At 37.3% G+C, this 22,650-nt stretch overlaps 1 protein-coding gene across 3 annotated transcripts in view; it reads right to left on the bottom strand.

Moving 5' to 3' along the window:
- Window positions 1-4,157: 4,157 nt before the first annotated feature.
- LOC123879504 (igLON family member 5) overlaps window positions 4,158-22,650 on the bottom strand; it is a 109,282-nt gene continuing 90,789 nt past the window's right edge. For all 3 annotated transcript variants that reach the window (XM_045927244.1, XM_045927246.1, XM_045927245.1), the window contains 10 exons: window positions 20,266-20,368; window positions 15,454-15,543; window positions 14,995-15,122; window positions 8,739-8,933; window positions 8,459-8,600; window positions 7,634-7,731; window positions 6,862-6,983; window positions 6,110-6,290; window positions 5,193-5,360; window positions 4,158-4,491 (listed from right to left, as the gene is read on the bottom strand). In XM_045927244.1, the coding sequence (XP_045783200.1) occupies window positions 4,345-4,491; window positions 5,193-5,360; window positions 6,110-6,290; window positions 6,862-6,983; window positions 7,634-7,731; window positions 8,459-8,600; window positions 8,739-8,933; window positions 14,995-15,122; window positions 15,454-15,543; window positions 20,266-20,329 (1,335 nt within the window). In that variant the 5' untranslated portion in view covers window positions 20,330-20,368 and the 3' untranslated portion in view covers window positions 4,158-4,344. The remainder of the gene's footprint in view (window positions 4,492-5,192; window positions 5,361-6,109; window positions 6,291-6,861; window positions 6,984-7,633; window positions 7,732-8,458; window positions 8,601-8,738; window positions 8,934-14,994; window positions 15,123-15,453; window positions 15,544-20,265; window positions 20,369-22,650) is intronic.

The following is a 22,650-nucleotide window of genomic DNA, read 5'->3' on the forward strand; positions in this document are numbered from 1 at the left end:
AAAGGCGTCTTTCTACAGCCAATCAAATTTTTACAATTTTACGAACTAGTAAATATTTAATTTTTTCCCAAATATTTTTTCCTAAAAAATTACACCTAGTTTTACAAATTAAAACTATAATTTTAATGGCGGGGTTTGCGTATTTTTCGCCGAATTAAAAAAATGGGAAAGAATATTAAAAAAGTAGCAAGCATACATATAAGTACATTTTACATTTAAATGGCAGTGAAATTTATTTTTATAAAAATAATGGATCCATACATTAATATTGAAAATAATAATTAATTACTTATCATTTTTAATTGTCGGATATCATTTTGAACGTGTTCTGTTATGAAAAACTTTATTAGGTACGCGTCCAAACTAAGAGAGCTAAGCTAACCTAGAAATGTATTTTAATCAAGTATAGTCTTAATTTTTTCTTGTCCATCAAAATCCATTGAAAATATACTAACCTTTTCTAGCTAGGATGTCACAATATGGCGGCAACGATTTCACTTTCTTAGTTTGGACGCGTTATATATTTTGGTTTATGAATTTTTTACTGCAATAGAATCCATTTTAAATAAGTACGTGCAATATGCACTTAATTAAAAATAGCATGATAATTTTTTCTAAATATTTTACATAATATAATAGTGATGTGTTCAAGTATTGCTTTAGATTTCATGCTAAAATTAATATTGCACTTAAAATTAATTACATCTTTATACATTTTTGGGACCGTATCATATTATAATTACGTCACCTAATTCTGGAATGTCTTACCAGCATCTTGATTTTTTGGAATTTCTTTGGAAGATCATAATATTTAAGCGAAAATTATTCATCTCTTTCCTTGCCATAATAAGTGACGTAATTAATATGGAACCATAAAAAAACCAAAAGAAAAATAAGTAACACACAGGCAATAGAGACAATATTTTTTTTCATTATAATATCCACTATAATAGCGTAGGTATATCACTAACACGTGTTTATTGCTTAATATTAATTTAATATTACTACGTAATTATTAATAAATTCATTTATATGGATGTGATGTTCATTTTTATTTATTCGGGTTCAATTTGGTGTTAATTGAAAAAAAACCTATTAGGATGAATAGAAGTAATCCTTTTGCCTTTTTATCGTGAAATTAAAAAAAAACAAGAGGGTTTTTTGATACAAGACTACAAGCAATTTGTTTAAATTCTAATTGCTTTTATTTTATTCAATAAATAATTTAGTCACTTCACTTGATTTAATTATATTTTTCAATTAACACCAAATGTATCTTTACAAATAATGACAGATATTCATAAGCGCTACACATACCTAGTTACTAATATTAAATGATTTGGACCTTATTAAACATGCTGGACAAAACCAAAATATCAAAATATACAAAAATGCAATAATATGTTTTATATGTTTGACGATTCTCAAAATTACAAAAGAAAAAAAACGCGCAGATAACGAAAGACGTTGTTTCATAAGGTCCAGAAATATATACAGGAATTTAGTGGTGGCTCTGTAAATTTAATGAAATTAAGCGTGATTTTACGCTTCAGTCTAGTTTAAACAATTTTAAATTACAATTTAAAAATACAAAATTTTTGGTGTTGAAATTAACCGTTTTACGATTATCCACTATCCATAAAGAATTATAGTCACTCCATATCATAGTACTCCAAAGTAACAAAGGTAAATCGAGTTCGTCATATTGTAACGCCTTAGCTAGAAACATAATATTTTGATCATGGATACTGATTCTATATATTATTTTCAATGTTTAATATATTTTTATTTTATTTTTATTTAGATTAAAGGTTTATTTCATAGAATTGTCAGTTATTATTACACCTAATTCTAAACATTAAAAAAAAAACGTAATAAATAATTTTTCAATGAATTTCGTCGACCAAAATCCATTGAAAATGCACTAAAAATATTATATCGAAATATATTTCTAGCTAGAACGTCATAATATGACGGATACGATTTCTTAGTTTGGACAGTTATAAGTAAAATACATTAAAATATGTAATAAGTATAGAAAAATACATGAAAAATATATAATTACTATAAAATTGTGCGCGCATAGCTTTCTGAGTTGTAATAATAATAAAAGAAATCAACACTATAACTTAAAATCGATATTAAATGTACCGTAACGTATCAAAAAATACGAATATGTTTTGCATGAAAAATAACTAAATTGTAGAGTACCTAGTAAAATAAATGCAATGCAAAAATAAAATTATTTAGGATTATTTAATTACGAAGGAAATGGGAGTGACTACTGACATCTGGGTATATGACAAAATTTCGCAGCCCTTTTAATTTCCTGAATTTATGATATTCTTGGAGAGATTCATGGTGTATTTCAAATTGCAGCCGATAGTGGAAAAGTGTCTGGTAATCAGTAGGTCGATTCCGTAAAACCTGCATCCATTATTACTATCGCAATTATTGTGATTGGCTGAATTTATGGTATTCTTGTTGCAACAATGCATTGTAGCCAATAGTGAGCGAGCGTCAACCATTCAGAGGTGATTGCGATCGTGACATTGTAGCTGTCATTTTACTGCAATCGAGCTTTTATGTCATGCTTAGATAAAGGAATAAAGCATTCGTTAATCCTTCCCTTAATCTATGTTCATGTGTCATTACACAAAATGACGCAAACAATTCTTATGAAAAGAGGTGTCAAATAGAGCAAGTGTGTATGTCGCAGGTATCTTGTCAAAGCCGTGATATTACAATCTCACTAGTGATATTATAATTGAACGGCAGATGGTCAATCGACTTCATTTCTTACAATTTATCGGCCTGGTTTAAGTGACATTGTAATGTCACGGGGTCATTATAGTGATATTATAAAAAATCTCGGTATATTATGAGTGAAGTTGGCAGTGGGAGACGTCAAGCGTCCTGACTGGTTAATTCTTTTTTAAACATCGTTTTCAACATCGGAAACGGACCAATCAGAGGCGGCCTCATAATCTAACGACCAGTGAAATTGTGAAAATATCATTGCCTTACAATATCAGTATAGTGTCCCCGTGACATTATAATAGCACTAAAACCAGGTCGTTAAATTATAAAAAATGAAGACAATTGACAATCTACTGTTTAATTATATCACTAGTGAGATTGTAATATCACGGCTTTGACAATATAACTACGATATAATATATAACTCCGATATATGAAATATTGTCATATACCCTCCTACCAATTACGAATCCTACGCCCCACAAATATTTCTAATTTACATTTACATTTATTTCTAATACAGACCATTTTGAAATTACATAATATTATTAATATTAATTATAAATAATTTAATTTATTTTTGCTGTTGGATAGTTTTATTTCAATTTTTGAATACAAAAGTCGGGACATTATAAAATATTTAGGTTCTAATTTTATAATTTAACATAGTGTTGCAATAAAATAACTTTATACTTAAGTTTTTCACTGTATTTCGGATATTGCTTCCAAAAATTTGTTCAAAATAATATAACAAATTGTTATGTGAACATTATTTTATTATTTATAGGTATACAATATAACAAACTAAAACTAAACAAAAATAATAGGTAATAATGAAAACATAAAAAAGCTTTGGTATGAAAATGATAGGTATTAAAAACAAACATTGATATAATATCATAATATAGCCAAGATATTCTACAGGTTATGCCGCGATAATTCAATCGGCCGCATCGGACGCATCGAAGACATGATGTCAGCTGAGGTCAGAACTCAGAACTAACATGACCTCTGCTCACGTATTTTTCCAACAAACCTGTCGTTGTTGACGTATTTGCAGTTATACAGGGTTTAACCAGAACGCTAGCGAAAACGAGGGCAGGTGATCGTACTGATGATTACTGATACGATACCAAAAAAAAACTACGAAAAAAAAATTCCTTTATTTTTTAAAAGTTCACAATATATTGCAAATCAAACATCTGACTGACGCTAGAGGTCAACGAAAGTTCCGTAAATAGGTCACTCGAAGTCAATGCCGCGTTGGAAGTGGGGCATTGACCTGAGTTTAGCACGCTATACAATGTGGGTTTGAAAAATATTCAATCTACAAGATAAAACTTACCGATGCCAATAACCATTTGCCTTATCTTGATAAGGCAAATGGTTATTGGCATCGGATTGTGTTAAGGTAGTATAATAATAAAGCTAAGTTTTTGCTAGAGTTCTGGTTACACCTGTATACGTAATACGTCCTGGCTTTGTCTTAGATTTTTACATCAATGTATTAAAAAAGTATTTATTTAATATTCAAATAAAATGAATGGAACGTCATTTACTTTCAAAATGCTGGTAGAACTGTAATCATCCGAGAAGGTGGGTACATAAGGCGAGGAGTACTGTACACGTCATCATTCGATGTCTGACCGCTGACGCGAACATAGGCGATAACTCGTCCGCGTGGACCGAATGAGTACCACCCAGTGTGTGGAATTGGAAGATATCGCTTACCTGAAAGAAAAATATTTCAAAATGCAGGAAACAGTCTAGTTTAATTTTATTTCAGTTAAAAACACTTTTTAAAAGTTACATGGTAATTAAATTACTAAGTATTTGACTCATAAACTCTTTTAATTTTGTAAACTCCGCGCAAAGGGTAGGTAAATATCGTTTAGAACTCTAGACCTAACTCTAGACCTATTTTCAAAATATCATTATTTATCATTAAGGGGCATGAGACGGGCCTGCCCGCGAAATTCAAATTTAATTTGGTTTTTCGCATTTTTTAAACTAATACGACAACGTAGGCTTATGGCATTTTCAATTGCGACAATGGCAGTATCATCCTCACAGGTTTATATAAAAATCTTTACTTGAAAGGGTCCAGGTTAAGAAATTAGCTGTAGTATCGACTAATTCTGACACATTAGAAGTAGATTATTTACAGTAAACCAGTGAATTACCTGAGATATGGCACTATTTACATCGTCAAAATTGTCCTTATTTCTATCGACTTTAAAAATCAAAGACGTATCGTCAGCAAATAATATCGCAAGTATTTTGGACTACATATGGTAAATCGTTTATATATACCAAGAACATGAAAGGACCTAGAATAGAGCCTTGAGGAACACCCATTAGTGAGGCTGATCCGGATAACTTCACATCATTTAAAATTTAATAACTTTAAAAATTTACATTAAAAATGTTACCTCATTCCACCCATATCTGTTCTTGGCCTGGACGATGGCCTCGTACACAGCGCCGGGGTCCAGCCCGCGCAGCTCGTGCGTCACGCGATGGGTCAAGGACCCCGCCGGCTCTGGTGCCTGTATGACCACGTCGTGCCATCTGCCAGGCTGCTGGAATGACTCGTTTATCTGAAAAGTAAGACATGGCTAGTTATTTCAGGAATACTTGAGAATGTGGTTAGACATTTAAAGATAATTCCTGACTCAATGACTGAATCAATTAATGGTATTATTGAGCGCCAACAGTTTCGCGAGAGATAATTTGCAAGGAATTTTTGTGTCCATAAATAAATAAATTAAAAAAAAATCAAAATCATATCCTTTCAGCCCAAATCTGATATGGAAAGTTGAAATTTTGCCCAGAGGTCCTCTCTATAATGTAGACAAGGAAATCAAATTTTTCGAAATGCCCACGGGTGTGAAGCTGCGAGCGGTCATTATTTAGTACAATAGACTAAAGAAGTGACGCGACACTCACTTCTCTCGCCAATTTATCGTCATCTGCAACGTAATGGCATGCTGATGTTGCTTAAGTAGTGCGTTGTCCTTGTCCCGCTCAATTGTCTTTGCTCAGACCTCAACCATACCATTGATATGAAATGAAATGAAATGAAATGAAATGAAATGATTCTTTATTTTGCGAAATGTGAGTAACAATGATGGTAGGTATATTGACAGGTCCTTGGTTCTTCACATTTTGCCATTTGTGTATGGCGTGCAAAACACACATTACACACACACACACACACACACACACACACACACACACACACACACACACACACACACACACATCTGTGCGGACAGGTCGGTGTTCCGGTAGTAGTAATAGGGCATGAAATAAGTTCGCTTGTATTGAGTGCCGGGTGTGGTCATACCGCGAGTTGCCGGTACAGCAGGCGCAGCTCGTCCAGCGGCGGGTAGCTGTCCACGGCGAAGGACAGCGTGTACGCCGTCCGCGACCTCGCCAGCGGCGGCGACGTGAAGCGCGCGGCGCCGGGCCGCCCCGACACCTCCACGTGCTGGCGGGCCCGACCGAGGCTGTTGTCTGCTACACACCTGGAAATACACTCTTTTTCATCATCATCATGATTAACTCATTGCAACTGACGCAATGCTTCGTGCAATTCCGCGAAGCCGTGAGCGGAGATATCGAAGAGTGGAGGAGGTTTTTAGTCCAAAGGTCACTGCGCAGCAACTGCAGTGGAGTCGGGCATGCCAGACGGTATCCATGAGGATTTTCCTCCTCCCAATAAAAAAAAATGATCATCTCATTACCGGATCACTACAGAGCACGGGTCTGCTCTCAGAGTGAGAAGGAAAAATCCTTCTCACTTCTCAATAGTCTATCACGCAAGCCAAGTGCAGATTGGCAGATATCGGTATCGTAGGACAATCAATGAAATTGAAGCTTCGTATTTTAATCCAAACTAATATTATAAATGCGAATGTGTGTCTGTCTGTCTGCTACCTTTTCACAGTCCATCTGTTAGATTGATTCTGACGAAAGATATAGAGATAGCTTACATTCTGAGGCAATACGTAGATTACTTTTGTCATGAAAAATCAAAAAGTTCCCTCGGAATTTTTAAAAACCTTAACCCACATTGAATTAGTTTTGATAACTTACGTATAATTTCCGAAATCTTCGGGTTGAACGTTAGCGATGAGGAGTGTGTGGTTGTTCCCTCTTACTGACATCGTCACACGCTCTGATGCACTCAATGGGAAAGAGTTCTGGTACCATAATACCTATAAAATTTTAATTATGTAATCCTATGGGCAAAGGCAATGTTCTAATTGCTTAGGTTCTAATTATGTGACCAAAGATTGTATAGTACAACTAACTGTTAGATATGTAAGCAGCGACATCACTCCACTTTGCATTGCGAGAATATATCACAAGGTTACGGTGGAGTAATTTCACTAGGCAAAATAATTGAAATTAATATTGTTTTTTAGAAAATTCTTATAATTTTAGTTTCATGAAAATTAACTATATTAATATTATTAAATTGAAGATTATATCTTAATCTTTGACACTGACAAATGGCCTTGTTCACAAATTCAAAGTTGCTCGGCGAGCTATGGAGAGGGCTATGTTAGGAGTTTCGCTGAGGGATAAGATCCGAAATGAGATCCGCAGGAGAACCAAGGTCACTGACATAGCCCAAACTATTAGCAAGCTGAAGTGGCAGTGGGCGATGGCCGTTGAAGCCGGAAAGTATGCGTTTAAGCAAGCGTAGTGTGGGACGCCGTCCAGTACGATGGATCGACGATATAAAGCGGATGGATGAGGAAGGCTGAGGACCGGGTGTGGTGGCGCTCTATAGGGAAGGCCTATGTCCAACAGTGGACGTCCACAAGCTGATGATGATGATCTTAATCGTCACTGCATTTACCTCAGCAGGAGGATCAGCAAGTACAGTGCACAGCAGTTCAGCCCTGAATCCCTCTCCAGTGTGGACCCACGACCTTTCCACTGTTATTTCCGGAGGATCTGAAATATATAAGATTCACACCATTATTATAGTGATTGATTTTTCACTTTCAGTCGGTGTTTTTTCAAACTGGTATAAAATATAAGTCCCGAAATACCAGCAACGGACAACGCATTTGGAAATCACTTCGTATATTATGTATACGGCTACGAAAAATACACTCGTAATCCTTTTTTACCCGACTGCGGCAAAGCCAAAAGGAAGGGTTATGATTTTAGCAGTCTATCTATGTATGTATGTGTGTATGTATGTATGTTTGTATCCAGATCCTGTATGTTCCACCGTAGCGCCTTAACTACTGGGCCGATTTTGATGATTGAGGTGTCAATCGATTCGTCGTAAAGGTACGGGTGATATAGACTACATTTTATACGAAGAAAATTGACCTAACGGATGTTACATGTAATAGAAATAAAAACACTTGTACCTACTTTAATATACTTTTATTCGACTGTTTCCTTATTTAACTACTTTACGACTATATCACAACAGCCACTCCCATTCTACGCGTCACCAGAGAGTACAGAGTATCATAGACTCTTGTAGAACGTCAGAGGGAGCTAGGCCACGCATAGACTATCAACAACTCCACCTAACACATGTAAAAAAGTGGGGGTCTCCAAAATTATTTTTTTGCTATTGTATCGAGTGGGGTATCAAATGAAAGAGGAGAAAATTCTGAGATCATAAATATAAATATACTACAACATTAAAATATTAACTCACATAAAACTTGCAGCTGGAACTCGGCCACAATGGGTGGTCCAACACCATTGTCGACAGTGCAGGCGTACTTCCCGCTATGCTGCCGCTCCAGCCGGGACAGCTGGAGCTGCGGACCCTCACCCAGGCGGAGTGAAGAGTCGTTCTGATGATGAAAAACAGAAAGAAAGCCATGTTTAGTGTGTGTGGACCTGGTCTCTGGCTACGCGTTCTGTTACACTAAGAGATCTAAGCAAGAGACTAGGTTCACTGGTCTCCAGCAAGGAAACTACTCTTCACTCACTAGTTTATGCCAAGTCACAGTAGGCACAGGGTTGCCTGAAGCCCTACACTCCAACACAGCAGCACCACCTCGCCTCGCAGCCGCGTGCCTGGACTCTGGAGACGCCCTCATACTGGGAGGGACGAGGACCTCCACTGTGTGGACCTGGTCTCTGGCTACGCGATCCGATATCTGACACACATAGTCTCCTGCATCCTGGAAAAATGGAAATTTTATAACATTAGTACGTTATGAGTATGACGTTAGAGGTCAACGAACGTTCCGTAAATAGGTCACTCGAAGTCAATGCCACGTCGTAGGTGGGGCATTGACCCGAATTTTGCGCGCCATACAATGCGGGTTTAAAACATACTAAATCACTAAAACTACAAGATAAGGCAAATGGTGATTGGCATTCGATTGTGTTAAGGTAGTATAACAACAAGTGTAAATTAAAAATTTATAACACCCACAACTAGTGAAGGTTACGGTAACTAGAAAAGAGCTGATAACTTTCAAACGGCTGAACCGATTTTCTTGGATTATAGCTAAGAACACTCTCGATCACGCCACCTTTCAAACAAACGAAAAACTAAATTAAAATCGGTTCATTAGTTTAGGAGCTACGATGCCACACACACACGTCAAACTTATAACACCCCGATTTTTGGGTCGGGGGTTAATAACGCTTTCTTGATAGCGTTCTGGTTACACTCTGCATAGCCAAACCATTTAAAGACGGTATAAGCTACGAATATATCCCTTACAACAAAATATGCTAAACAGTTTTATATCCGTGAAAAAAAAAGATAATTGGTGGGGAGAAATATGATAATTGCTACATAAGGGTTGGAAGTTTCGTTATCTTTTATGGCATCACTCATTTGTGAAGTTACAGCCAACATAAGGCTACGGTTAGGTTTTGATGGCAGATCCAAACTTGACCGTGATTTCACTTGGGTAAAAGAACAAGTACTTAATCAAAATCCATACTTACTATATAATATTGTAAATGCGAAAGTGTGTCTGTCTGTTAGCTTGTCACGGCCCAACAGTTTAACCGATTTTGATGAAACTTGGTACAGAAGTAGCTTACATACTGAGGAAGGACATAGATTATCTCTAAAAATCGGAGTTCCCACGGGATTCTTAAAGGTCCATCTGTTCAAATAAGTTTGGTAGATATCTACATTATAGATATAGACTAAAACAATGTGTTAACGTACTACCAGATTGGTGTATAAGGTACTACTGTAATAAAAAGATAAACAAACTGATTTGTTTATCTTTTTACCAGCTCATGCCCGCGCCTTCGTTCCCGTGGATAATGGTTTTTAAAAATCCCGCGGGAACTCTTTCATTTTCCAGGATAAAAAGTAGCCCATGTGTTAATGCAGGATATAAATAATCTATCTTTATTCCTTTCAGCTAAATTCGTCGAGTAGTTTTTGCGTGAAAGAGTAACAAACATGCATACATACATACAAACTTTCGTTTATAATATTTGTAGGATAGTAGGAAGTATCAAGTAAGTTTGGTTGTACTATGACAACTCTCAACTCACGATTAGCAGAGCCTCAATAGCTCAATGGTTAAGAAGCGGACTGAATTCCAAAAGATCGGCGGTTCAAACCCTAACCGTTTGCACTATTGTCGTACCTACTCCTAGCACAAGCTTTACGCTTAGTTGGAGGTGAATATTAACTAGTATGATTCCAGTTTGATTGACACCTGACCTAAAAAACACCCTAAAAATAATAACCAGGGTAATTCCGCCAATAGTACCCATTTCCCGGCACCTCAAAACAGCCCAATTCGGGAGTGTTGCCATCGTAAAAAATAACGAGACGCGAGGTTTTATATCGCAATTATCATATTTTACTTCACAATTATCTTTTTGCGGTCGCGCTTTGCATTCGGCCATTTTGAGCGCGAGTGACGTGATATGAGATTACTTATTTAATTTTTGTATGGTAGGAGATTAAATGCGCATGTCACTTACATTATTTTTAAACCTCAATAGCTCAACGGTTATAGGAGCGGCCTGAGATCCGAAAGGTCGCTGGTTCAAACCCCGCCCGTTGCACTATTGTCGTACCTACTCCTAGCACAAGCTTTACGCTTAGTTGGAGGGGTAAGGGGAATGTTAGTCATGATTAAAATGGCTAATATTCTTTTTCTCTTTCTCTATTCAAACTCAAAATCATTTATTCAAAGTAGGTACAGCTGTTGTGCACCTTTTGATGGTCAGATTGTTAGATTTGTAAGATGATATACTGGTGATAATTAATTACGTAAACTTAAAATTAAAGCGGTTCCAAACGCGCCCAGATCTGAGAAGAGCCCCCAACAAACTCAGTTTTATGGAAAACTAGCTGATGCCCGCGACTTCGTTCGCGTGGATTTAGTCTTTGAAAGTCCCGTGAGAACTCTTTGGTTTTCTGGGATAAAAAGTAGCCTTTCCATTTTAGTAGCATTTTCCAGATCTTTAGTTATTAACATTCATGTAAAAAAAATACGTTGATCCTTTGCATTTAGAGTTAAAACGAGACGAGTTGTCATAGCTATAACTTCATAGAGACAAGTGTAAATTGAAAATTTATAACACCCCCTACAAGTGAAGGTTACAGTAACTAGAAAAGACCCGATAACTTTCAAACGGCTGAACCGATTTTCTTGGATTATAGCTAACAACACTCTCGATCAAGCCACCTTTCAAACAAACAAAAAACTAAATTAGAATCGGTTCATTAGTTTAGGAGCTATGATGCCACAGACAGATAATACACACGTCAAACTTATAACACCCTTCTTAACTTCTTCTTCTTCTTAACCCTAACTTCATTTTGTCTCATTTTAATTCTGTCTTAAGTCTGATCAAAGTCTAAGGCTGAAATCTAGAGAGCGTACTTTGACTTGCTCAAGTTCAAGTTTCAGTTAAAAGAGACAGATTTGTGCCTCGTTTTAACAGTCCCTTAAGTTTGAGCAAAGTCAAAGTACGCCTTACGCACTTTGGATCTTCGTGGTTTGTATCGCAGTCATCATAATATTTTACAGCGCAATTATTTTTTTGCGAGGCTGTTTATCATGGCGGCCATTTTGCAAGCTCCTCGGCTGTTATGGGTGCAGTGTAACGAGCTGTAACGAATGGCGTGACACTTTGCCGCGTTTTTAGGGTTCCTCACTTGAATAGTAACAACGAAACCCTTAGCCTTCGTGTCCTTCGACACCCGAAATGCTGTCACACTAATATTATAAAAGCGAAAGTTTGTGTATGTGTGTATGTTTGTTACTCCTTCACGCAAAAACCACTAGACGGATTTGGCTGAAATTCGGAATGGAGATAGATAATATCCTGGATTAGCACATAGGCTACTTACTATCCCGCAAAATCAAAGAGTTCCCACGGGATTTCGAAAAATCTAAATCCACGCGGATGAAGTCGCGGGCGTCAGCTAGACCGTACCCGTAACCGGTAGAGAGTTGAAATTTTTACAGAGTGTATATCTATTTCTATTGCCGCTATAACATCAATAGACAAGATAAAGTTGAAAACTAAAACACGACTACTATATCGTCTTGATAAACGCTGAAATATTATAATACCTACTTGTTTTTCTGTCGCTTGGTATATTTTAATGTAGTTGTAGTAGTAATATTAATGAACTCAGAATTTTCTCCTTTTTCATTTACCATCCCACTCAATTCAATAGCAAAAAAATTTTTTGGAGCCCCCACTATTTTTCGTAACATCCGTTAGGTCAATTTTATTTGTATGAAATATAGTCTATGGCACCCGGACCTTTAAAACGAATCAATTGGCACCTCATCCATCAAAATTGGCCCAGTAGTTTAGGCGCCACTTTTTTTAATGTAACATCCGTTAGGTCAATTTTTTTCGTATAAAATGTAGCCTATGTCACCCGGGTCTTTACAACGAATCAATCGACTCCTCATCCATCAAAATTGGACCAGTATAGTTTAGGCGCTACGGTGGAACACACAGAACCTGGATACATTTAACATAGACTGCTAATATCATAACTCTTCCTTTTGGCTTTGCCGTAGTCGGGTAAAAAAACCAAGATGGCGAATGTCAAAATAAATGCAAAACAGTAATTTTTTTTTTTTATATCTTTATTTATTTAAGCAACAAAGGCCCACAATATTATGTTAGTAAACATCTTAACCTATGTTAGTAACTAAATTATAATGTAATGTATGTTAGTAAGAAACTTATTCTATGTTAGTTAATATAATTAATATACTTATTAACTAATGCAGACATCCAGTGCGCTTTGAGAGCGCTGACCTGTCTGTCTGCTATCACCTTCAGGATAATGTTGGGACTTCTCTCCAGCCTGCTTTTAATTGAGGCGATCCGTTTCCGCATTATTGCGAAGAAACCGTCTACACGGTTCTCCGCAAGCATACCGGACGCGCTACAGTATCGAGGCAGTCCCAGCATTATTCTGAAGATGTTATTATACTGGACTCGGAGAGCGTAATGAAAAGTACATAGTGTTAAATTAGCTTGTGCGATGTTGGTAAAATAGTCTATGTACGGAACTCTTAGTGTGTGAATTTGACTCACGCTTGCCTGGTTTTGTTTGGAAACGTGACACGAGATTGCCTGGTTTAAGAGATTAGATGTTATACGTGATGTACATAAAATAAAACACACTGTTTAACAATTATTTTTCGTTTTAATTTAAACACTTACATTTGACTGGAAATGTTTAAATAACATAAAACAAGTGTAAATTAAAAATTTATAACACCCCCGACAAGTGAAAGTTACAGTAACTAGAAAAGAGCTGATAACTTTCAAACGGCTGAACCGATTTTCTTGGATTATAGCTAAGAACACTCTCGATCAAGCCACCTTTCAAACAAAAAAAACTAAATCAAAATCGGTTCATTAGTTTAGGAGCTACGATGCCCCAGACAGATACACAGAAACACACGTCAAACTTATAACACCCCTCTTTTCAGGTCGGGGGTTAATTAGTATGTCACTTCAGACAGCTTTCATATGTACGACTTTCATACAATTTTTCAACCCCCATTTCACCCTCTTAAGGATGGAATTTTGTAAAACTTTGTCTGTCTGTCCTTCTGTCTGTCTGTTAGTTTTCACGGTCCAACAGTTTAACCCATTTTGACTTAATGTGATATAGCGTTAGTTTACATCCCGGGGAAGGACAGAGGCTACTTTTATCCCGGAAAACCAAAGAGTTCCCACGGGATTAAAAGAAAACTAAATCCACGCAGATGAAGTCGCGGGCACCATCTAGTTACTTATAAGTACATTATAAGAAGCTTATTAAAATATATCGGTTTTAGTTAAAACGCAAACCGCAAGAATCCAAAAGCGAAATTAAAAATCATATCGCCTAATAGAATCGGAGGATTTGGCGGGAAACTTGCACGAATAATGAAATTCGCTCTGTGGCGCTTTATTGTCTATGGAGAATACGGAATTTGCTTTTTTTAATGAAAATTTCTGAATGGGAAGTTTTCTTTGAACCTTTCAAGGAGAGGGCGTTATATTTTGTTGGTTATAAAAAGTTTTGTGAAAGTACCATCGTTATTATGTTGGTAGGTACATGTTAGCTTTTGCTCGCGACTTCGACCGTATTGGATTTGGGTTTTTAAACTCCCGTGAGAATTCTTTGATTTTGCGGGATATACTCCTGTTTCCGTTACTGGAATGCTTATAATATTTGGTACAGAGTTTAGAGAGTCAGTTTCTTATTTCTTCTTTCTTCTCTCTGGGCTGGTTTCCGCACTTAAGTGAGGTCTCTCCGTCACTCGCTTCATACAAACGTAATTCCAATTTCATTTGAATATTAAGCAACCAAAGTCCATGAAATTTTGCAGACATATTCTAGAAACTAATATCTATGTCTGTGGTTTTCCAGATTTCTGTTAAAATATTCGATTTCAAAGTTACGCGGTCTTAAAAATTTAAATACAAATCTTTGAGCCCCTGTAATTTTAAAACTACATATTTTTAGAAAAATCTAAAACACCACAGACACAGATATATTAGTTTCTAGAATATGTCTGCATAATTTCATGGACTTTGGTTGCTTAATATTCAAATGAAATTGGAAATGAAAATCGATTAAACGGGAAGTATCCTATCAGTTTTGATTCCCTTGACGGGTCTTGGCAGATACGTCAGACAGACAGACAGACAACGTAGTGATCCTATAAGGGTTTCTTTTTCTCTGGAGACACGGAACCCTAAAAATATAAATACAATAATCACCTGTGGTCCAACATCAGTGATCTGCAGGTTGTATCCATCGACGAGGCGGAACCGCTCGTCCCTGGTCACCATGAGGCTGGCAGCTGTCAGAACTGCTGGTCCCCGCCTCCACAGCAGCACCAGAGACCCTGGGGGAGACGAGTAGAAAAAAAAATTGGTTGTCTGTAAAGTCGGTTTACTGACGATAGTTGAACGTGACAACAAAGGCCGATTGTGCTTCTTTGTCGCTCGTTCCGCGCTCTCGCTTGCACTTCAAGCCTTACATGGAACGCCTCAGAGCGAGGTAACGCCGCATGAGTCATGTTTTTTCGTGCGTGCAGCCGGCTCTGTCGAATTATAAGACGTTGTCACGTCAAAATTATCACTTCCCAAATTGGTCTGTCAGGAATCGCGCCCAAGCTTCCCACTTACAAGACAGTCCCCATTATTGCGCCCGGGAGGTTGTTGAAATTTCCTTACCTAAATTCTGCACTTGGCATGGCAATAGCAATGTGTCTCCAACCACTGTCCTGAAGGAGTGCCCTCGCGACAGGAACCTTGGGCCGTCATCTGAAAAAAAAAGTTTTTTAAACTATACAGGGTGTTACAAGTGTAAATTAAAAATTTATAACACCCCCGACAAGTGAAGGCTACAGTAACTAGATAAGAGCTGATAACTTTCAAACGGCTAAACCGATTTTCTTGGATTATAGCTAAGAACACTCTCGATTAAATCACCTTTCAAACAAAGAAACTGATTAAATTAAAATCGGTTCATTAGTTTAGGAGCTACGATGTCACAGACAGATACACAGATAGGTACACACGTCAAACTTATAACACCCCTCTTTTTGGGTCAGGGGTTAATTAGAACGCTAACGGGCGAAGACAGGTGATTATTGATAGGGTACCACAAAAAACGCGAAAAATAAATAAATGAAATCATTTTGCAGGCGTTACTTTGCGGAAGTCCATGATATACAGAGAATCAAAAGCAAGCAAGCCCCAAGTACCTTGCTTGGTTGCTGCCTTTTCCTTCATGCTTAGCTGTGGAAGGGCGGGTGGTGCATGTCGAATACTGCTTGTTATACCATGCAGATTTTCCTTTTTTTAGCGGATTATAGTAAATTAAGCTTTTGATTCTTTTTATAATCAAATCAAGTACTGAGCCTGCGAAATATCGAGCGCACTTTGTCTTTGACACTGTTAAAATGAGACAGCGTTATGCCGCTGGCATAAATCTGTCTCGTTTTAACTGAAACATAAGTCCTAAGCAAAGTCAAAGTTCACTCTATAGATTTCAACCGGAGCTCTATTATAAGCCCATAGTTAGCGACCGTGTCTCGGATCCATATGCCATCACTGGCAACACGCATTATTTCTAACTAGAGGATCGTCGCGTGTCGTCATTATATACTAATTACCAAACACCTTGTATAGACGGATAAACAGTTATCCATAGAATTGTCAGTATTCAGGCAATAGTGAAACAATTAGTGGAACACAACCCAATTGCATATTTTGTGATTCAATCCCACTACTGAATTGCTAAACATTGATGCTTTAATTAAACCACATTGAATCCACACTAATATTATAAATGCGAAAGTGTGTCTGTCTGTCTGCTATCTTTTAACGGTCCAAAAGTTTAACCGATTTTGATGTGGCACATAGTTAGCTTACATCCTGGGAAAGGACATGCCACTTTTTATCCCGGAAATCGACGAGTTCCCACGGGATTCTTAAAAGGCCATCCGTTTAACCGATTTTGGTACCTACAGAGGTAGCTTGCATCCCGAAAATTGACATAGGCAACTTTTCATCCCGGAAAATGAAAGTTCCCACGGGATTTTGAAAACCTAAATCCCCGCGGACGAAGTCACGGGCATCATCTAAAAGCAAATAAATCAAGAACAAGTGTAAATTAAAAATTTATAACACCCCCGACAAGTGAAGGTTACAGTAACTAGAAAAGAGCTGATAACTTTCAAACGGGTGAACCGATTTTCTTGGATTATAGCTAAGAACACTCTCGATCAAGCCATCTTTTAAACAAAAAATTTAATTAAAATCGGTTCATTAGTTTATGAGCTACGATGCCACAGACAGATACACAGATAGACACGTCAAACTTATAACACCCCTCTTTTTGGGTCGGGGGTTAAAAATCCATGTCAGCTCACTACTAAGCACTTCTTCTCGCTCAAAATGAGAAGAGTTTAGAAACTTGAGATTTGGTATCAAATCAAATCTGTTATAACAATTTCCAAGCATCAGACCTTAGTTCATAACAAAAGGTAGTAAATACAAATCAAAAACTATAAACCAAACTAAAACCCAATTAAAGCGCCATGTTTAAAAGCTATATAATGCCGGAAGTTTGTTAACGACCACGTCTTCCGTTTTGGCGGTAAATCTACTACTTCCGGTACGAAGTTTGTCTATTGCTTACTTTGTTCTAATGTTTGTTAGATTTAGATGTACATACAGACAGGTAAAAATTACGTGCACGATGTACGCGTACAATATTTTGCCTATTTTTGCCGTTATTTGCCTATGTCAAAAATAAATTATTTCTCAGTGTATCAAAGTCAAAGTCAAAGTTGTATTAAATGAAGTCGGCCGAACTTCACGCTTAGATTTCTAGTTTCTTTTATTATGCTCAGTCTTTTACTATGCTTTTTGATATAATATTCACAAAACAACGTAAATATGTAAGAACTATGCAAAATAATTTTAATTAGGTGATGAAAGTTTGTATGAAAGTCCGTCATTTTTCCGATATTTCACACTAATATTATAAAGGCGAAAGTTTCTGTGTATGTATGTGTGTGTGTATGTTTGTTACTCTTTCACGCAAAAGGCTGAAATTTGGAATGGAGAAAGATTATACCCTAGATTAACACATATCCCGGAAAATCAAAGATTTCCTACGAGTAATCTGAAAAATAAAAAATAATAATTTTTTGATTTGGCTTATATTCCTTTATAATGGAAAAATTCTTTAACTATCCATAATCCATACTAATATTATAAATGCGAAAGTGTGTCTGTCTGTCTGCTACCTTTTCACGGCCCAACAGCATAACCGATTCTGACGAAATTTGATACACCGTACAGGGTTAGCTTATATCCCGGGGACGGACATTTTTAATCCCGGAAAATCAAAGATTTCCCACAAGTAAATTGAAAAATAAAAATAATTATTTATTTTCATATGGCTTATATTCGTTTATAATGGAAAAATTCTTTAATCATCCATAATAGATAATATAGAATAGGGTGTCAGGTTTGAATGGGATTTATTATAAGAAGTTTGTAAAGAAGTGAGATCCGATGCGAATGCATTCAAGTGAATGGAGACGCCCCGACAATGGATTGGTGAAAAACTTTCACGATTTCACGATATTTATGGTCTACTACCTCTCGTCCATGACTTTGTCTGCGCGGAATTTATTTGTTTTCGAATTTTACCATGTTTTCTAAGAGTTGTAATAATAGTGTGAGGATTTATCATTTACTAGAGGATGCCCGCGACATCATCCGCGTGGAATTAGGTTTTCAAAGATCCCGTGGGAAGTATTTGGTATTCCGGGATAAAAAGTTGTCTATGCCAATAACATGGACGCAAGCTACCTCGGTACCAATTTTCATACAAATCGGTTGAGCGGATGCGTCTTTAGAAATCCCGTGGGAACTCCTTGATTTTCCGGGATAAAAAGTAGGCTATGTCTGTCCCCAGGATATAAGCTGACGCTGTACCAAATTTCGTCAGAATCGGTTAAACTATTGGGCCGTGAAAATGTAGCGGACAGACAGACAGACAGACGGATACACTTTCGCATTTATAATATTAAGTATGAATGGATTGGATAGGATGGGACATGGGCGTTAGACTTGATTCTCGTCTTTTATACCTATCCAGAGCCCAGAGTTCATCTATGCAGTCTTCCAGAGTCTCTGCAATACGAATTATGTCATTGGCAAGTCGAAGGTGAGCGATTTATTCGCCGTTGACGTTACTGCCAAGTCCATTCCAATCCAAAAGGTTAAAGATGTCTTCCAAAGCATGGTTAAAGAGCTTCGGGGAGATAACTTCTCCCTGTCGCACTCCCCGCTTCAATTGGATAAACCTCGTTGTCTGGTCATATTTTTTTTTCAGATACAAGTTAGCCCTTGACTGCAGTCTCACCTGGTGGTAAGTGATGCTAAGACTACTGCTGGTACTAAGATGGAAGCGGGGTAATCTGGAAGGGTTATGGCAGTTTTCATAAACCATTTTCTTTGGTTTCTACACGGTATCGTATCGTAGGGTGGTACTCAACTTGCCACGACCGAAGCCGCCTACCAGACCACCTTAATACATTCCTAGTTTGGGTGGGCATCATCTAGGCAAAATAATGAACCATAAAACAATAAGTAAGATTCGATCTTCACGTGTTTCCTTGCAACTGATTGCCGGAAGCGACGTCTTGCCGTTCATTTCCGCTTCCGCCCGCCATTTCCTTTTATATTCGCAAGATGGCGGCGTCAGAACTCGATTTGTTTATATCATAAACCTTAATGCTCTTCTCAACATTAATAATTTCTCAGTGATTATTAGGAATAGAAATAGAAATTCTTTATTTGCATAATGTGTGCTACAAAAGATGATACTAATTATTACACAAGTTAAAAATTTATAACACCCCCGACAAGTTACAGTAACTAGAAAAGAGCTAACTTTCAAACGGCTGAACCGAATATCTTGGATTATAGCTAAGAACACTCTCGATCAAGTCACCTTTCAAACAAAAAAAAAACTGAATTAAAATCGGTTCATTCGTTTAGGAGGAGCTAAGTTGCCACAGACATACAGATACACAGATACACACGTCAAACGTCCTTTGTTAGTTTTAAGTGTAATAATCATTTTAAATTATCTCTACTCACATGCTAGTATTTTATAAAAGCTCGCATACTAAGCGCATACTTTGACGTTTAATAAAAAGATACAGATTTTTGACATTTTTTTTCTCTCTCTCGTCTGGCTTTACAAAGATTAGCCAATGTCAAGTTTGTAGTTATTTACAAGTTAGAGAAGCTATACAAGTATGGACTTCGTCTGAGCCGGCGCGCGCTCGCCGACCGCGCGGCACCCCTTTAGAGCGCTTCCTAGTCAGTTCCACCACCAAAAACACTAGTAAAACACAAAACCCAGCCACTTTCAACAAAAAAAAAACACTCCAAAAAGGCAGAGCACGCGTGCCACCAAACGCCAACACAGACCATTTTTGACCTTTGAATACTTACTTCTATTATTTTGCGCGAAGACCGCCACCAGGGCGGCAGCCAGCACAACCCAGCCCGGCTCCATGGCTCAGCATCTACCCGTCCTTGTCGCACGCGCCCTCATCTGCAACAGATAGAGAGAGATAAATATACAACGTGTATCCAGAACGCTAGCAAAAACTTAGCCTTGTAATCCAATGCCAATAACCATTTGCCTTATCTTGTAGTTTTAGTGATTTAGTATTTTTCAAACCCGCATTGTATAGCGTGCAAAACTCGGGTCAATGCCCCACCTCCGACGCGACATTGACTCTGAGTGACCTATTTACGGAACGTTTAGCGTCAGTCAGATGTTTTATTTGCAATATATTATCAAATTTAAAAAATACAGGATTTTTAAATTGTTTTCTCGTAGTTCGAATTAGAAACGAGGAAGCAAATCGCTTCGTACGTGTCTGTGGAATTTCGACTACGTTCGGGTGCAGACCTTGACGATGCCTTGCGGTACGATAGTAGGAAGGTGAAGGAGGAACCAGGTTAAAAATTTTTTCGTAACACTCTCCGAAATATATACTCTTTACTCTCCTATAGAACACCGTTAAGTCAGTTAGTCGGTTTATCCTTTTAAAAATATAGATACATCGTGACAAAGATAAATCGTGGGTAGGGAAAAAATAATTGCATTTTTTCACCCTCTTTTTTCAAGTTTAGCTTAGGGTAGAAAAGTCAATAATAATATTGACCTTGGCGTAAAGACCAGATGGTCAAGTGTGATCGGAAAATAATTCAACTGTGAAGAAGTACAAATTGGTTTTGGATAAACTTTGAAGGGTAGAGTATGACTAATCCTAATATTATAAATGCGAAAGTGTGTCTGTCTGTCTGTCGGTCTGCTATGCTTTCACGGCTTAACCGCTGAACCGATTCTAATGAAATTTTGTATAGACTTAGGATATATTCCGGGGAAGGACATAGGCTACTTTTTATCCCGGAAAAACAAACAGTTCCCGCGGGATTCCTAAATACTCATCCGCTTGATCGATTTGTATGAAATTTGTTACCGAGGTAGCTTGCGTCCCTGTAATTGACGTAGGCAACTTTTTATCCCGGAAAATCAAACACTTCCCACGGGATCTTTAAAAACCTAAATCCACGCGGACGAAGTCGCGGGCATCCTCTAGTCTATAATATTTAGAAGGAAAAGGTGACTGATCTATTAACGCACAGCTCAAACTACTGGACGGATCGGTTTGTTTGGCATGCAGATAGCTATTATGACGTAGACATTCGCTAAGAAAGAATTTTTGAAAATTAATCCCCTAAGGGGGTAAAATAGAGGTTACAATTTTTTGTAGTCCACGGGAACGAAATCGTGGGCATAAGAGAGTAAATAATAATGCTAGAAAAACGAATGTGTGTCTGTGTGTTTGTTCTCTAATCACGTTGCAACATTTTGAGAACAGATTGACGTGATTTTTGCTTGGATATAATTACTCATGCCTACCTAGTTTTTTTTATTCAGACACAAGTTAGTCCTTGACTGCAGTCTCACCTGGTGATAAGTGATAATGCACTAAGATGGAAGCGGGCTAACCTGGAAGGGGTATGGCAGTTTTCATTAAACCCGTACTCCTTGTTAAAGACCTGAAGAGTGACGCTTCTTTTTAACCGACTTTAAAAAAGGGGGGTTCTCAATTCGACTGTATGTTTTTTTTGTATGTTTGTTATGCAATTACTGCGCCAAATATGAACCGATTTTGATATTTTTTTTGTTTGGTAGGTCATAAAGGTGGTCCCATTTTTAATTTTCCTTTTTAACAGGATTTTTAAATGCTTTATAAACGCGGACGAAGTTGCGAGCACTATCTAGTCAAATATTATTGGCTAAATGTGCAAAAATGGCGAAGAAATAAAATAAAAAGCTGTAAAACCAGTAAAATAAAATAATAAATAAATAATGACTCCCAAGCCTCGAATTGATCCCCGTCATTTCTTTTCAATCCCCTAGCTTAGGGTGGCTTAAGGGTAGGTTTGACTACGCAGATTTTATTATTCTCTACCATTTTCGTCAATAGACTTCGTAGCGTATATTAACGACTAGCTGATGCCCGCAGCTTCGCCCGCGTGGATTGGTCAGATCCCCTGCAGCATCAGGATTGAGGAGTTGGACTCCAAATTTTTTATGAAACAATGTCGCAAAGTTCCTCTATCGATTAAAAAAGAAATGATTAGCCTTTTCAAACAGACAGACAGACAGACAGACAGACAAAAATTTTAAAAACGTGTGATTCAGTTATAGTATCGTTCAAATAACCATATGACCTTAATATGCGGTAGTTATTTCGAAATTACAGACAGACACTCCAATTTTATTTATTAGTATAGATTTATAAAAGCTTTTTCTTA

This window comes from Maniola jurtina, chromosome 28 (assembly GCF_905333055.1).
Source record: "Maniola jurtina chromosome 28, ilManJurt1.1, whole genome shotgun sequence".
Taxonomy (NCBI): domain Eukaryota; kingdom Metazoa; phylum Arthropoda; class Insecta; order Lepidoptera; family Nymphalidae; genus Maniola; species Maniola jurtina.